The sequence below is a fragment of the Polistes fuscatus genome, unplaced genomic scaffold (assembly GCF_010416935.1).
Source record: "Polistes fuscatus isolate 324 unplaced genomic scaffold, CU_Pfus_HIC Scaffold13, whole genome shotgun sequence".
NCBI classification, from domain to species: Eukaryota; Metazoa; Arthropoda; class Insecta; order Hymenoptera; family Vespidae; genus Polistes; species Polistes fuscatus.
The window spans coordinates 4,568,509-4,584,897 of NW_025113031.1; the positions used below are offsets into that span (position 1 = coordinate 4,568,509).

At 29.3% G+C, this 16,389-nt stretch overlaps 3 protein-coding genes across 7 annotated transcripts in view; 2 read left to right on the forward strand and 1 right to left on the reverse strand.

Annotated features, from left to right (window-relative positions):
• The window catches only part of LOC122513945 (synaptotagmin-C), a 31,311-nt gene extending 29,235 nt beyond the window's left edge, over positions 1-2,076 (forward strand). Inside the window, exons 6-10 of the mRNA XM_043630482.1 lie at positions 74-95; positions 347-706; positions 780-1,013; positions 1,412-1,579; positions 1,760-2,076. Of these exons, the coding sequence (XP_043486417.1) occupies positions 74-95; positions 347-706; positions 780-1,013; positions 1,412-1,579; positions 1,760-1,939 (964 nt within the window). The 3' untranslated portion in view covers positions 1,940-2,076. The remainder of the gene's footprint in view (positions 1-73; positions 96-346; positions 707-779; positions 1,014-1,411; positions 1,580-1,759) is intronic.
• A 3,812-nt stretch (positions 2,077-5,888) lies between these two features.
• On the reverse strand, positions 5,889-8,813 carry LOC122514042 (caseinolytic peptidase B protein homolog). Of its 4 annotated transcripts, none has more exons than XM_043630667.1 (11): positions 8,508-8,812; positions 8,283-8,312; positions 8,140-8,192; positions 7,879-8,068; positions 7,543-7,793; positions 7,339-7,429; positions 7,048-7,255; positions 6,841-6,973; positions 6,539-6,751; positions 6,154-6,451; positions 5,889-6,075 (listed from the first exon to the last, which is right to left on the reverse strand). In XM_043630667.1, the coding sequence occupies exons 1-11, from the start codon at positions 8,635-8,637 to the stop codon at positions 5,927-5,929; spliced, it is 1,746 nt and encodes a 581-aa protein (XP_043486602.1). In that variant the 5' UTR covers positions 8,638-8,812; the 3' UTR covers positions 5,889-5,926. The 4 variants fall into 4 exon arrangements, with proteins under 4 accessions (XP_043486602.1, XP_043486601.1, XP_043486600.1 ...); XM_043630666.1 differs by having other exon boundaries at positions 8,268-8,312; XM_043630665.1 differs by having other exon boundaries at positions 8,283-8,813.
• A 776-nt stretch (positions 8,814-9,589) lies between these two features.
• LOC122514041 (97 kDa heat shock protein) lies at positions 9,590-16,389 on the forward strand. Of its 2 annotated transcripts, XM_043630661.1 has the most exons (12): positions 9,590-10,011; positions 11,160-11,358; positions 11,747-12,103; positions 12,192-12,513; positions 12,597-12,852; positions 12,937-13,067; positions 13,147-13,412; positions 13,621-13,728; positions 15,223-15,348; positions 15,456-15,695; positions 15,785-16,075; positions 16,176-16,389. In XM_043630661.1, exons 1-12 carry the CDS (start codon positions 9,896-9,898, stop codon positions 16,359-16,361), a joined length of 2,598 nt encoding a protein of 865 aa, XP_043486596.1. In that variant the 5' UTR covers positions 9,590-9,895; the 3' UTR covers positions 16,362-16,389. The 2 variants fall into 2 exon arrangements, with proteins under 2 accessions (XP_043486596.1, XP_043486598.1); XM_043630663.1 differs by lacking the exon at positions 13,621-13,728 and having other exon boundaries at positions 9,591-10,011.

The window sequence follows — 16,389 nt, forward strand, 5'->3', positions numbered from 1 at the left end:
TCCCTCCACCCCTCCCCCCCAAAAAAATGATGAAAATAATCAAAAGCTAATAGTAATATTTGAATGACAATAGCGATGGTGGTCCAGCACCACCAGCAAATAGATAAAGTACACACGTTTATTACTTTAATCCAGAGAGTAATTGGATCATCGTAAAATGGTCAATTTATTTAAGCAATATCCAAACAATGTGGACGATCAAATCACCGATTAAACGGCGTTTACGTTCAAACAATACGGTATAACTATTGTAGAAATGAATTATTATTTAATATCCGACATATATGTACTAACACGCTTGTTGGATTTATTCGATATACAAGACTAGCATGAACAAATAAAATAGATAAGAGTTATTTTTTGTCGTATAGAAGAAAAATCTAAGGAAATAATTGATATTTTTGCTTGTTTGTATTTGTTTGTAATTCGTAGAACCGGTAAAAGTCTCGGGAGATTGCATCTACGTTTGAAATACGATTTCGATCGATCGGATCTCAACGTTCACCTAATCGAAGCACACGATTTAGCTGGCAGCGATCAAGGTGGTTTCAATGATCCATACGTCAAACTAACGCTCAGCCCTGAAGTCGATGCACGCAAAAGGCAAACACCGATTCATAGAAATGATCCCAATCCTTTCTTCGATCAACACTTTAAGTTTCCGGTCGGCTTCGAAGAATTACAGGACAAAACCTTGGTTCTACAGGTTAATTTATTTTACGATCCGACTAATAATACGTCATTTTCACGTGAACACGCACTTTCATTCGATATTACAGGTATTCGATTACGATCGTTTCTCGAGAAACGATATTGTCGGATCAGTTAGAGTTGCAATTGACAGCTTAGAATTACCACCGACTTCATCTGCCATAGAAGTTTGGGGTGAGATCGAACGCGAGAGAAAACCACCTGAAGAAATTCAAGAAGTTCTTCTATCCCTTTCTTATTTACCCAGCGCCGAAAGGCTCACTGTGGTTATACTCAAAGCAAGGAATTTATTTCCCTCGCAGGTGCGATACTTTTTTATTTCAATATTTTATTAAGATTTAATTGGTTCGACCGATCAAACGAATAAACGCAAGAAAATTACTGGTTAGATTAATTAAAAGATATTGCCCCTTGAAAATAAACAACATTTTTATTATATATCATCGATAATACCCCACAGAGTATGCAACCGTGTATACAAATGTTGTACGATAACGTTGCATTCACTAGAGTATTCAACCGATGCATATAAAAATATATTACGATATTATTACATACTCTAAGGAATAGAAAATATTCTAAAATCAAATTTACCTCTCTTATAGAAAACATTTCTTTTCTTCGGTTTATTTCTTATCGGTTATTGACCTACACTCCGAGATATCTCAAAAACTAAAAACTAAATAGAAATTCTATTTAGGAGAAAGAAACTTTGGACCCTTTCGTAAAAGTTAGTCTGCTTTGTGGCGAGAAAAGGATAAAGAAGAAAAAAAAAACTGCTGTTAGAAAGGCTACGACGTGTCCTGTATGGAACGAAGCCATGTCCTTCAATGTTCCTTCGAGTTCTCTCGCAACATCCGCGATCGAGGTAACATTTTTATTTTTACAATTAAACAACATTTCATCATGATTTGTCTTCTCCAAAAAAGAAAGAAAAATAATAATAATAATTGAAAAAAATGAGAGGAAATTCGTGTGAAAATACAAGAAACACATACGTTTATATTTTAATATTAATTAAGAAATGTAATTTTTGTTGTTATTAAAGGTATGCGTCTTAGATTCCAGCAGTGAATTGATCGGTGGAAATGCTATAGTTGGTTCCTGTATAGTTGGACCGGCTTCAGGATCAACAGGAGGATCAGAAAGTAGTCAAAGTCGAGAACATTGGCTTCATATGACTCAGTCACCGAGAAAAACCATTGCCATGTGGCATACGCTTCATTAGTTTTATTTATCATGATAATAGTCTTCGTTGAATGTTTATTAAGAAATTTTGCAACGAAGCAAATATCTTATAAGAGAGAGAGTCGAGTGAATAGAATTCAGAGGATCCTTGAGAACAAAAATAAAACAAAAAGGAAATAAAAGGAAAGAAACTGATTAGAAATTAAATCGACTGATTTCATATTCACTTTAGAAATCGTTTAAGTAATTAGCTGATCAAAATCTGATATTGATGGTAACCGAGAGAGGAATGTGCTTTATCATTCGTGCTAACAAGATTCGATAAGAATCTATGAGTTACCATAATCAATAATTTGAACGACGAAGGAAAAAATATGTATCTCCTACTCTCTTCATACTCGTCCTATCTATAATAGTTTAGATAATCCCTTGCTCACTTTTGTGATAGCCTTAGGGAATATCGTTGATATAAAACATAAAAGCTAAGTAGTATTAATAATACATGTAAAATTGAAAAAAAAACGACAAAAGGGAGGAAAAGGAAGAAAATAGAAAAAAAGTAAAAAAATAAAATGAATTCTAAATCAAAGATTTATTAGAAATCGTTACACACTTTTCTTATTATTATATTATATTATTATCTCACGTTTATTTTTTAATATATTATATTTTATATTGATATATTATATATATTATATTGAATGTGTGTGTGTAATTATGTTATAGCAGGTTTATTATTAACTGTGAACGTATAATAATCGTGATTTTTAATTTGGATTATTTTAAAAATACTTCCGAACGACCGTATTCGAATAATTACAATGATTTGTTGTACAATTTATTTATAAATTCAACTCTTTATTTTTTATTAATATATTTCAATTGATTTTTGAGAAATATATATGATTACGTTATTGAAATATCTTTATAAGGGTGAAAAAAAATAAAATCCACGTACCATTTTACTACGAACGTAAGTAAATCGTACAAAGTAATGTTTTAAGATAAAAAGTCGATAAAATAAAAAAAAACGCAATTCAATGTAACGTTTTAGTATTTCTAAACAAAACGTCCGACAAGAAAGAAAGTCCGATATTACGTTCAATCGCGTGTATTTAATTTAAAAAATAAATTAATAAATGGGAGAATTAATAAATAAAAGAATAACAAAAAAAAATATTGAATAAAATAAAATAAAGGTAATTAGGAAACCTAACTGATAAATGTGCAAAAAGTGTGGCCTCTAAAATATATTGTCGAAATAACAAAAAAAGAAAATGAACAAAATTATCCGAAAACATTAAAATAAATATTTAAAACAAAACAAAAATAAAAAAACAGAAAAAAATTACGACAAAAGAATTTACACGCACGAAATAGAAACGGCTTGCTCTCGAATTCGAAGGCCTAAAAAATAATACGTCTTTCGTGTAAATGTATTTATTATTATTATTATATATATATATAAAATATATATATAATATATAATAATATAATAATATTATTATTATTATTAAATTATAAACTTCTAAACTATTAACTGTTCGCTATAATATATTATAGTATGTATTGAATATATTATATACTATAATATTCTATACCATATAGATACATATAAACAAAAAATCGTTATTATTAATAATCGTATAATTATCGAAGCAAAGCAACAAAAAAATGCATAAAATGTAATCTGTAGCATGAGACTAATAATTCATATTCATGTCTTCGGGAATATTTAAAGGAAAATAATGATCTAAAAATAATAACTCAATAAAAAAAATAAAATATAAATTACGTATTAATTTAACGTTTTCAATGAAATTATTACGATGTGTAATAAAAAGGAAAATTGAAAGAAAATTATTCGAAAGATGATGCATTCGTATATGTATCGAAATCCTATCTCGTTGCGTGAATTTTTCCGACCAAATCGTCATATCATAATAAAAATACTATTTTCAAATCTTACAAAATAAAAAAAGCATTATTATACAATTTAAAAGGATTCTAAAGACTCCGCCTATTATTGAAAAATGATTAAATCATTTAATCGTTTGACTGACAAAAAAATATAAAAAAATATGTCACGGCACAGCAACGTAAAAATATTATAAAGTAATATAGGGGAAAAAAAAAATAGAAAAAAATTAAAATAAAAAAAAAAGCAGATAAAAAGAAGAATAAGAAGAAGAAGAAGAATATAAAAATTAAATACAATAGTTGTAATCGTTATCCATATAAAAATGAGTATAACATATATAAATTTAATATTAATACACGTATAAGTACAATTATTGTATAACGCAAAAATTGTAAAATCAAATATGAATTTCGAGGAAAGAAGAAAGAAAGAAAGAAAGAAAGAAATGATGCAATGAAAGAATAATAAAAATAAAAATGAAGGGAAAGAATTGAAAGAAAAAAAATTTAAGAACGCTTTATCGTTGAAAAATAATCGGTCCGAATCGTACGCTTAAACTTATACTTACACAGTATTTCTATGGTTCTACGTACTTACTTACATACAGCGAGAGGTATACTGTTTGTATTAAATTTACATGTACATATATATATATATATACATATATATATATACACGCATACAGAAAAGCGTGCATATGCATATATATACTTGAGATATATGTATATATGTTTACCGCCGTATGAACAATCATCCCGGGTGTCTACCGAAATACTCTCTCTTTTTAAACGCCTTAATCATTTTGTGTTACGAACATATTCAATATTTACATACATATATATATATACACACACGTAAAATATAAAACTTATATTAATATTATTAAAATGATATTTTTACTAAACTATCACACATTTAAGCCGTAAAAAAAGAAAAGAATAAAACCAAAATCTCACTTCTCATTTTCGATAATTATTTATATGTATAAATAACTAATATATTCCTTTATAAATATATTATACTTGATATCTTTTACAGAGGAATTTTGCAACATACAAAAGAAAAAAAAGAAAAAAGTAAAAAAGAAAGCGTCAGTAATTTCTAAATCGATAGACACCCTTGTTGGTCGGACCTGAATTTGCCTTGAACTGTATAGTTAACAAATACCGTCAGCATGTTTATTGTATATGTCGAGAATATTCTATCAAATATGGAACTGCTTTTTATTCTGTCGATTATGAATATAACAAAAAATAAATTGTGTTTTAAACTTCTTCGATATTGTGACTGCAAATATTACAAAAGATAAAAATTAATTAAAAAGGGAGAAAAAAAATGAAAACAAAAAAAAAGAAGAAAGAAGGGGGGGACATAATATTCTCCACAACTGGCTTTGTGGATTATTTCTTACGAATAATATCTATCATCTTGGTACGCGTACACTAATGTATCTTACATGTAATGTGTAATCTATATTTTTCTTGTAATGTATCCTTATCGTGATTTTATTCGAAATAAAAAATAAATTATTTACATGGTAATAGTTAATATATAATATTTATCAAGGAAGGGGCATGCATCTTTTCGCTGATATATCTTAATTGAAATAACAAAAAAAAAGAAAGAAAAAGAAAAGGTATAGAGAATCAATTTTTGTTCAATTATAATCATTATAATAATATTAATAATAAATTAAACAATCAATTTGTGCTCTTTGATATTACGTAAACTATTTGAACTATATAACTATTAAAATTTAATATCACTTCAAATAATATTCGAGCCTAATATCATAGTATATTAATTAATTTACAAAAAATATCTATAGAAATAGAAATTCGATTAAATATTATATCCTGTCTGAATGAACAATATATTTACTATATCTGTCAAGCGTAATAACGTTATTATGAAAAACTATTGAATAGAGAAAAATCTTTGAAATAATATATATGCATATAGATTTATGCATATATATATCCATATACACAGTTTTATATTATCTCAAAGTTAAATAACTTAATAACAGTAGAATTAAAATATGTAACGCATTTAATCCAATGTATTATTATTATCTAAGTCTATCTATTGTAAGCTGAAATGATTTTAAATCGTAAAAGAATTGACGTTTTTAATTAAATTATCAGTTTCGGCGATTTCCACAAAATCTTTTACTCCCTTAGGTCGAACAGCAAGACATATGCTTGCTCCATTTTCGTGCCATTTTGCTTTAAGTAACACGCTACATCCCTTTGCTATAATGCAAAAAATATATCAATTAGTAAAGAAATTTAATTAATTCAATTAATTAGCGAATAAAAATATTAACATACCAATTTGTCCTCGTTCATGAGCAGCAGCCAATTGATTGACTACACGTCTTTCAACTTCATACTTAATCGAACGTGCACCATAATGAGAATCATATCCATCAGCTAAAACTGATAACACATCTCTCTCCCACTTTAATTCGATCATGTGCTTTTCACGAGCACGTACAGCCCATGTTTCTAATTCTCGTGCTACTAATTTTAATAATTCTATTCTTGAGAATGGCAAGAAATAAACTATTTCATTTATTCTACCCAAAAATTCGTCCCTTCGAAAATAAGCTTTCAATATAGGACGTACCTAAGAAAATAATCATTGTTTAATTAGAAATAAAATTATTCCGCAATTTTTCTTTCATAATTAAAACATAGAAATTAAATGCGTTACCACTTCATCTTTAAAATTACGTGATATCTCAATACGTTCCGGTTCTTGATCTTCGTTAGAATTTTTATCAAGTCTTTGAGATAATAAACGATCTGCTTCTTCGCGAAGCTGTATAGCATATTCTGCGATCTCTTCGTTTGCTAAATTCGATGTCATTACAAAAATTGCGTTTTTACATTCAATAGTTTTTCCTTTGCCGTCGGTTAATCTTCCCTATTAAATTATAGTATAAATGGTATAATTATAAACTAATTTTTAATATCTAATTAAATCAATAAAAATATATTTATCTATTAATATACCTCATCAAAAAGTTGTAATAATACTGTTAACACATCAGGATGTGCTTTATCAACTTCATCAAACAATACAACAGCATTAGGAAATTTTTTTAATAACTTTGTTAACTGACCACCATTTTCGTGTCCTACATATCTAGAAAATAAAATATGACATCAAAATTAAATATGAAAATTATCTATGCAGATTAGAATATAATATAGACATACCCTGGTGGTGCGCCAATTAATTTAGCAACTTCATGTTTCTGTTGATACTCAGACATATCCAAACGAATAAAGCCATCCTTTTTATTTTTATGAATGTATCCTGCTAATTGTTTAGCTAACTCAGTTTTTCCAATTCCAGATGAACCGAGGAATAAGAATACCAATGGATGTTCCTCATCTATCCAACCATTTTCTTTTCTCCTAATAGCTTAATACAATCATATGTATTTTAAACATTTGTATATAAAATATATATATTCTATATAAATTAAGTAATTAAATTCAACTTACTAGAGGCAACGATTGAAATTGGTCCTTCTTGTCCAACGATATGTTGTTTAAGACGTTGTTCCAATGGAAATCTACGACGTTCTTCAGCTTCCTACAGTTAATGATCCACAAATTATGGGTAGAATTTCAAAAATTCTCTCAAAAAAAAGAAATATCAAGTAACATAGAATAGTTACGATTATTTTCGTTTAAAGTTATACATACTTTCTCTTTAGAAATCTCATCAAACTTAGAAGCATAGTCAGTTAGCATTTCTTTAATGTCTGCTTCTTTCGTATATTCTACTGGTCTATGTCCTGCATCATTTTCAATGGTAGGATTTGCTCCTGCATCTAGTAACGCTTTAATGCAACTTCTAGAATTTGCTAAAACAGCATAATGTAATGCTGTGAAACCATGAAATGTAGCTTTACTGTTCAATCCATCAAAGAATTCGTTTGACCTTATCTGAAGTACTACAAATTATTTTGAATACATTAAAAATACAATTTATTCTTCATTTTTATCATAATTACTAATAATCCATTTTATTGAAAATACCTTCTATAGTATGAAAGCCTTTCTGCATAGCAGTTTTATATACATTAATAAAATTATCTCCTGCATTTAGATCAGCACCCCTTTCTATTAAAATTTTAACTGCGTCTACTTTTCCATTCATCGCTGCTGCCTGTAAAGCGGTCCAGCCCATGTGATGCCTTGCATTCACATCGATACCATCTGATAATGCCTATAAAATAAAAGACGATGAAATAACTCTGCTTGTATAGCCTGCACGTAATCAAAAATTCATTTACGTACTCTTGTGAGTTCTGGTACATTGCCATATTGCGCAGCACGAAAGAAACGCTTTTCTACAACATATAAATTGTATATACATATTAGTAAAAGAAATGATATTGAATAGGATATATCATATATGTAGATACCATTTAATATTATACCTGTGGTATAATCTGGTATATCACAGAAAGCTGTAACGAGACCAATACCACTTAATATCAATGCAAAATTTTTATAATGGTTTTGATTACTATTATTCCTTCTTATTCTGAATGGACCACTTAAATATTTAAAAACTGATGGACTACATGTATTACAGAATACATTTATCAATTTACATAATGGATAAGTCTGTTTTTTTAGGATGTAATTAAATTGTCCATAACCTCTATCATACTGACAGAAGATATCTCGGATTATACCATTTTTTCGAAGTTTTATATAATTTAATATTAATTCCATATGCTTAGAACTCCTCATGGTTTTATATAATTTCAAATTATACCACCGTAACATTTTTTAAATGTAAACTTTTTTTTTAAGTTTTACACATTATATTCTTTTTGCAAATTTTTTTTGTTAATATTCACTATTATTTCGTATTCATTTGAAACGACTGATAAGCTCGTTTCTAAAAAATATTATAATTGCTTATTTTGATGTAATTAATGTTTATATTTTTTATACGCATTAAAAAAAAACATTTACTTCTATCAAACGTATTTATATAGATGTGATCTAAACGAATAATTTATAAGAAAAGTCACGGGTTTTTTTAGTAATATAATATATAGTAATAAACAAATTTTTACAAAAATTACAAAGACAATTTATAATTCGATTATTAAATAGATGTTAATCGTAAAAGAAAAAAGAATAATATCAGTTCATTGCGTAATATTCAAGGAAAATTTGATCGATCTAATCATACGATCTTGAAATGCGAAAATTATATCATACTAGAAAAATCGAATAATTATCTAAAATAATAATAACATCGTGAATTTTGAAATAAAAGAGTATCCAATAGTATTAATAAGACATTACAACGCGTATAGCATCATTGAGAAACGTTCGAAGGACGAAGGAATGATAATAATTTTGAAAATTAATTAATGATGCCATTTTGTTTGTCCTAGCCAATCATATTAAGCCAGCGCAGTGACGAAACATTCAAATATTTTCTCTTTCAAGAAATCAAGGTTATTGAAATAATTCTGACAAATTTAAACCATGTTTGATTATCGTTAAAAATTATGAAAATAAATGTATTAAATATATCACTAAAAAAATCTATAATTTTCATGAAATTCCAAGGATTCGATTAATTCTGATTGTTCGAGAAAATACGCGTGCAAGGTATCTATTGCGGAAAGGTATTATATCGAAGATTCCAGAATATTCCAGAAGAAGCTATCGACCAATCAGAAAGCGTATAACTAGCGCCATGATGTTTTAGCGGGCAATAGCGGAAAGTTTTGCATCGTTAGAGTCACGGTCTAAAGGATCCTCTCTTTCAGTTTATCGTACGCAATCGGAGCAAGCGGAAGGTTTTTTCGTGAAAGTTGTGTTGCTTTATCAACGTAATTAAAGACTCCGAAATTTTCATCGAACGATCTTATTCGATTTACATTTCATCTTTCTCCAACTAAATAATCGATTATCGTGAATAGACGAGTGATTGAAAATACCCTGAATAAATTCTAATCGATAGTAATTCGTGTTACACAGTGTCGTTAGGAGAACATCGTAATAAAAATCAAAGAAATCAGCCATGGCTGCTATGTCCGTGATCGGGATCGACTTCGGAAATGAGAGCTGTTATGTCGCCGTAGCAAGAGCGGGAGGTATCGAGACTATAGCTAACGATTATAGTCTTCGTAACACACCGTAAGTTTCATCATTCTTATCGATAAATTCTTTGTCATTTTCTTTTTCATTATTCTCTCTCTCTCTCTTTTTCTCTTCCTCCCTATCATCTATCTTTCTCTTCTCTTCTCTTTCTCTCTCTTCCTCCCTCTCCCTCCCACCCTCTCTTTCTCTCTCTCTCTCTCTCTCTCTCTTTCTCTCTTTTTCTTTCTCTCTTTTTCTTTTTCTTTCTTTCTTTCTTTCTCGTCGTTAAAAAAGACCGCTGGATTGCGAACATGCCGGTACTTTTTTAATTCATCGATTTTTTATTTTTCTATAATTGTAAAAATATCTGAAAGGTGTTTTCTTTCATCTAATCGTCGAGAAAAAAGAAGATCCATGAGTGCTTCGTCATCTAATACCAAAAATGGTCAAACGTCGAATTAAGATTTTGATCGACGCCTATAATTCGCTAACGATTTTCTTCTTTTATGGTTTCGATAGAAATCGTCTATAATAATTGTCTATTTTATTTTTTATCAAGATTATTTCTTTTTTTTAATCTCTATTCAATTATTTGTAGGTGTACTCACCTTTAATATTTGTCACTTGTAATCTTCGATTTATTGATCATCCGATATGATGTTCTTGCATAGTAATGATTCACTTATATTCTTTTTTATTTAAATAAATAAATAATCAATAAAATCAAGCATCAAATAATCAAAAAAAAAAAAGCATTACTTTAGATTTTTATTTCATTTTTCACGTGTCTTTTGAAATCTAAAAATTATAAATAACAGAAATGAATTTGATTACATGTTATTAGTATACTATTCATATGTAATGTAATGGTAACACTTATAATATGATGAAGTAAATCTATGAGAACAAATGCATATACTATGTAGAAAAAACGTTGATTACTTCTTGCACAGCATGTACACAAGTGTTTTTTTTTTTTCGCAGTGCTTATTATGATTATCACATACATCATACTATTCATTTTCTAGAAGAAACATTATTGATCCGGTGATGGAAAGAATTCTTTGAAATAAACCAGAATTGCATTAGTTCGTCGAATAATTTTTATTGAAAAAATTGTCTGACTTGTTACATTTGTGAATCTATTAATTATATCTTAATTTAAATCTTTAATTTTTTTCTTTTTTTCTTTTTTAATCTCTCAGATCATGCGTAGCATTCAGTGGAAAAAACCGTGTGCTTGGTGTAGCTGCAAAAAATCAAATGGTAACCAACATGAAGAATACCATTTATGGATTCAAGAGGCTTTTAGGTAGAGAATATTCAGATCCCCAAGTACAACGTGAACTTAAATGTTTGTCATTTAAAACCTCCCCACAAAAAGATGGTGGTATTGGAATACATGTAAGTTTGGTGATTCATGATTGTGAAAAATAAGTTCATTCATTTCAATAAATTATTATTTCTCATTATTGCATATAATTGTAAAGTTAAATTGTTCTACTAAAGTCTATTTAATAGTTTTTTGCAATGAAGAATGAGGATTAATAGGAACTTTGCCAAGAATTCAATAGTTTATGAAGGCTGACATTTTATTTATATCAATTTAACATATATTATGCACGATGAATCAGAATTTTCATTCAATTTATAAACCTCGCGAGAAAATTTGTATCTTAAAATATATAAATTAAATATGTAATAATAAATATAAATATTTAATACAAATTCTCTCTTTTTCTCTAAACGTATTTGCTTACAGATATTTTATGTTATATTACTTTATTTGCAGGTACAATATTTAGGAGAAGAACATATTTTTTCACCAGAACAAATAACAGCTATGTTATTCACAAAATTGAAAGACACTTCTGAAACAGCACTTCAGACAGCAGTTAATGATTGTGTTATATCTGTACCATCATATTATACACAAGCTGAAAGGCAAGCTTTGCTCGATGCTGCACGTATTGCAGGCCTAAATGTTCTAAGATTGTTTAATGAAACAACTGCCACTGCTTTAACTTATGGTATTTACAAACAAGATTTACCAGCTCCCGAAGCGGCACCAAGAAATGTAGTATTCGTCGATTGCGGTTATGCTAGTTTACAAGTGTGTATTTGCGCTTTTCATAAAGGAAAACTCAAGGTTTGTATTGTATTATTTCTTATTTGTTCGTTTAATACGTTACCAAGTTATTCAATACATTAACAATGAATTAATATTTTATTTACAGATGTTAGCTAGTGCAGCTGATAGTAATTTGGGTGGTAGAGACATAGATACTATCTTAGCGGAACATTTTTGTAAAGATTTTCAATCTCGATATCGCATAGATCCGCACACAAGTCCGCGGGCGTACTTAAGGTTACTTGCCGAAGTAGAAAAATTGAAGAAACAAATGTCAGCCAATTCTACTACTCTTCCACTTAACATCGAATGTTTTATGGAAGAAAAAGACGTTCATGGCGAGATGAAACGAGCGGATATGGAAGCAATGTGTGCTCACATGTTCAAACGCGTTGAATCAACTCTTAGGCAGTGTTTAGCAGACTCAAGTAAATATTTTCTATCTAAATAATATTAATTTTTCTTCCAAATAAACAATGTATAAAATACAATCATTAATATTTTATTATAGAATTGTCACTAGAAGAAATACATTCAGTAGAGATAGCTGGTGGATCTAGTCGTGTTCCTGCGTTAAAACGTGTAGTCGAAGAAGTATTTGGTCGGCCGATATCAACGACATTAAATCAAGATGAGGCTGTTGCTCGTGGTTGTGCATTACAATGTGCAATGCTTAGTCCTGCAGTTAGAGTTAGAGATTTTTCGGTCACTGATATACAACCGTATCCATTAAAATTGACATGGGATCCTACTCAAGGAGAAGAAGGGTAAGTAATCTTAATTACATAATGAATACTTGACAATGAGTATATTGACAAATATTTTAATTTGTTATATTATACATTAAATAGAGAAATGGAAGTGTTTGGATATAATCATCCTATCCCATTCTCAAAAATGTTAACATTCTATCGTTCAAGTCCATTTAAGCTTACTGCTAGCTACAGTATGCCTCCATCATCATATCCTTCAACATATGTTGGTATGGATTTATACGTTAAAAAATGTAATAATTCAAACAAAGGAAAAGTGTTCTCATCTTTTTCTGTCATTCTTCTTAGGTGTGTTTTCCATTAAAAATGTTAAACCAACACCAGAAGGCGAGGCATCGAAAGTTAAGGTAAAAGTGCGAATAAATCTCAATGGTATTCTTACTATTGCGTCTGCATCGCTTGTGGAAAAACGTGAGCCAACGCAGCAGGAAAAAGAAGAAGAAGAGAAACTATTGCAACAACAACAGCAACAAAATAATATGGACGTCGAACAGGATAATAAGAAAGATAAATCTGATCAAGAAGCACAAGCAAACGAACCACCAGCACCTGAGGTATTTATGTTTATAATCTGTATGATTGTTTTTTCTCTTATTGAATTCTATTGAATACAATAATAATAATATTGAAATTATATAGCAATGATATAACCATATAATATTTGTTCATTCGGTATTATTAGCAGGGTGCGAAAAATCACATTCAGTAACTAAACTATAAATATCTTCAGATGCATGATTACGTGAGTTTGTTGTGGTTTAGGTGAGCATGGATAAGACTCGAAGGAACTCAGATGCTGACGATGGTGGAAAAGGTGTTAGGGGTTCTGCCCCTTCCTGCTCCTCGAGGATTCTCTCTTGGTTCAGCTCGGTACGCGACACACTACCTCTACTTGGACCCATACGCATAGATTTCTTCAGCGATTATTATGCTGATTTTATTTCTTACATTTGCTTCAATTAGGCCATTATGTCGTCGTATCAGTTTTATGAGTCGTGACTATCCCTTTATTCATAAATATCAACGACATTGACTGTCTTTTGTATTATTAAATTCTTTACATAGGATCCATCGTTTGTATTTTAAAACGCGATTTGGTTTATCATTTTAGATTGCAATAATGAGAAAAGTTTCTGCACGTATTTTATTAACCTGAAAATACTTTCTTTCAATTTCTTCAATACTTGAAACAAATCTCATACTTTCATATTTGCCATGCAACAAAATATCGTCGATGTCATCTTTCATGTTGTACACGTGTAGTTGAATACGTCGATATAAATTTAGATATCACCTTCGAATCAGTCGCACTAAATCCATGTATAACTTTCTATGTTGTGTATATATTTAACGAGTATTAGGATAGAACTATATATGTATATATTTTATTTATTATTTATTATTTATTATTTATATTATTTATTATTTATTATTTATTATTATGACAAAAAGCACACTTGCATGAAAAATCAGATGCATATTAAAATCCTGAAGCTCTGTGTCGATTTCTTCTGCAATCTCGACCACTTAAGAATTATTTCTGGTGGCCATATCTCCATTCTTTAGTCGGCATGGAGTATTAGTAAAAATGTTTTAATAATTCCAGATTTATGTATACTAAAAGTGAGAGTATATAGTGCATATGGGTCCAAGATACAGCTGTGTCATGCCGTGCTGTCTGTTTTTGCTCTGCTATTCTTTAAACTGGGTCGCAGAAGGAAAAGGGACAGTGATCTCTCTTCATATAACTGCCATCTTGTAGTTCTGCGAAATATTATTATTAGTTGTAAAGGCAGGCAATGCGGATTCAGTTTTCTATTCGTACTAGTCATTCATATAATAATTAAACATGTATTTCTAAGAGGAATACATTTCTCAACATATTCTTATTAAAATTATTTCACAGAGAAAATGAAACGGTACGAATTGTAAACTATACGCATAAAAACTTGTCCTTGTGTTAATATTTAACAACTGTCAATGCCTGATTTCCAACTCGAATCCTCTTATCCTTGCCTAAGCTTTATTTTTATATATATATATATACTTTCTACCTTGTTATGTTCTGCTCCTTTACTATAAGTGTAATATACTGATGAGTCAGAATCTAAAAAAAGAACAAAAAACAAGTTACAAGAAAGCAATGTAGTACAGCAAAGGTAAGTCGAAAGAAAATAAAAAAAAGAGTTCTACGTTTAAAAAATAAAACGAAGCTTTCTTGTAAATGTTCTTTTTAACATGACCACTAAATAAATACTATCGTGATCTATTTTTTATTTATTGCAAGTGTAAATATATATATATATTAAAAAAAAAGATAAAGAAACTATTATCGTATAATTAACAGAAAATTTAATGTTTCAGGGTGAAGATAAAGGAGAAGATGCCAAAGGCAAGAAAAAAGTTCCTGTACGGACAATTGAATTACCAATCGAGGCAAATGTCAATGGACTTTCTCAAAGAGAATTAGATATAGCCTTAGAAAAAGAGGTATTATTATTTTTCTCTTTTAAAATAGATGAAAATCTCTGCCACTGTATTAATCTAATTTTCTGAAGTTTTGAAATTTGTATTTATATTTGTAAACAATATTATAGTGTAAAATGATAGCTGAAGATAGACAGGAGAACGAACGTATTGATGCACGTAATGCATTAGAAGAATACGTTTATGATTTACGTTCTAAATTGACCGACGATTATCAATTGGCTACATTTGTTACGGAAAATGACAAAGATTCGCTTTGCCGTACGTTAGATGAAACTGAAGTTTGGCTTTATGAGGAAGGAGAGGATTGTCAGCGACAAGTTTATATAGATCGTCTAACACGCTTAAAGGTAAATCATAATATACGAATAAATTAATTAATATACGATTATAACAATACAAATAATATATTAAAAATGAATAATTATCAATTTAATAGGCACAAGGTGAGCCAATAAAAGAAAGGAGACGAGAATTTGAGGGAAGAGGTCATGCATTAGAGGAACTAGCAGGTGCATTACAACTTGCTAAAAAAGGATTAGATAACATTAAGGCTTCCTTTGGGAAGGACGATAAGTATTCTCATCTAACTGATGATGAAATAAAAAAGGTCGAGAAAATAGTGCAAGAAAAGTGGGCTTGGTTAGAAGAGAAACGTGTAGTACTTGCAGGTACTCCGCGTACGCAACCACCATCAACAACAGTATCTCAAATACGTTCGGAGAAACAGGTATTATTTTTTATATATTTAATTGTATTATATATTATTTGAAGATATATTAATGCTAAGTGTATATTTATTGATATTTTTATTATTTATGATTACATAGGCATTAGATAGCGTTGTATTGCCAGTTTTGAATAAACCTAAACCTAAGGTAGAACCTCCTAAAGAGGACAAGCCAAAGGACAAAACTGCTAATGATCAAAAGAGTTCTAATCAGAATAGTCAGGGTGATTCTCATATGCAAAATAATCAACCACAAACCGAAGATGATAAGATGGATATTGAGTAACAGTCGTCTCAATTTATGTTTTTTTAAT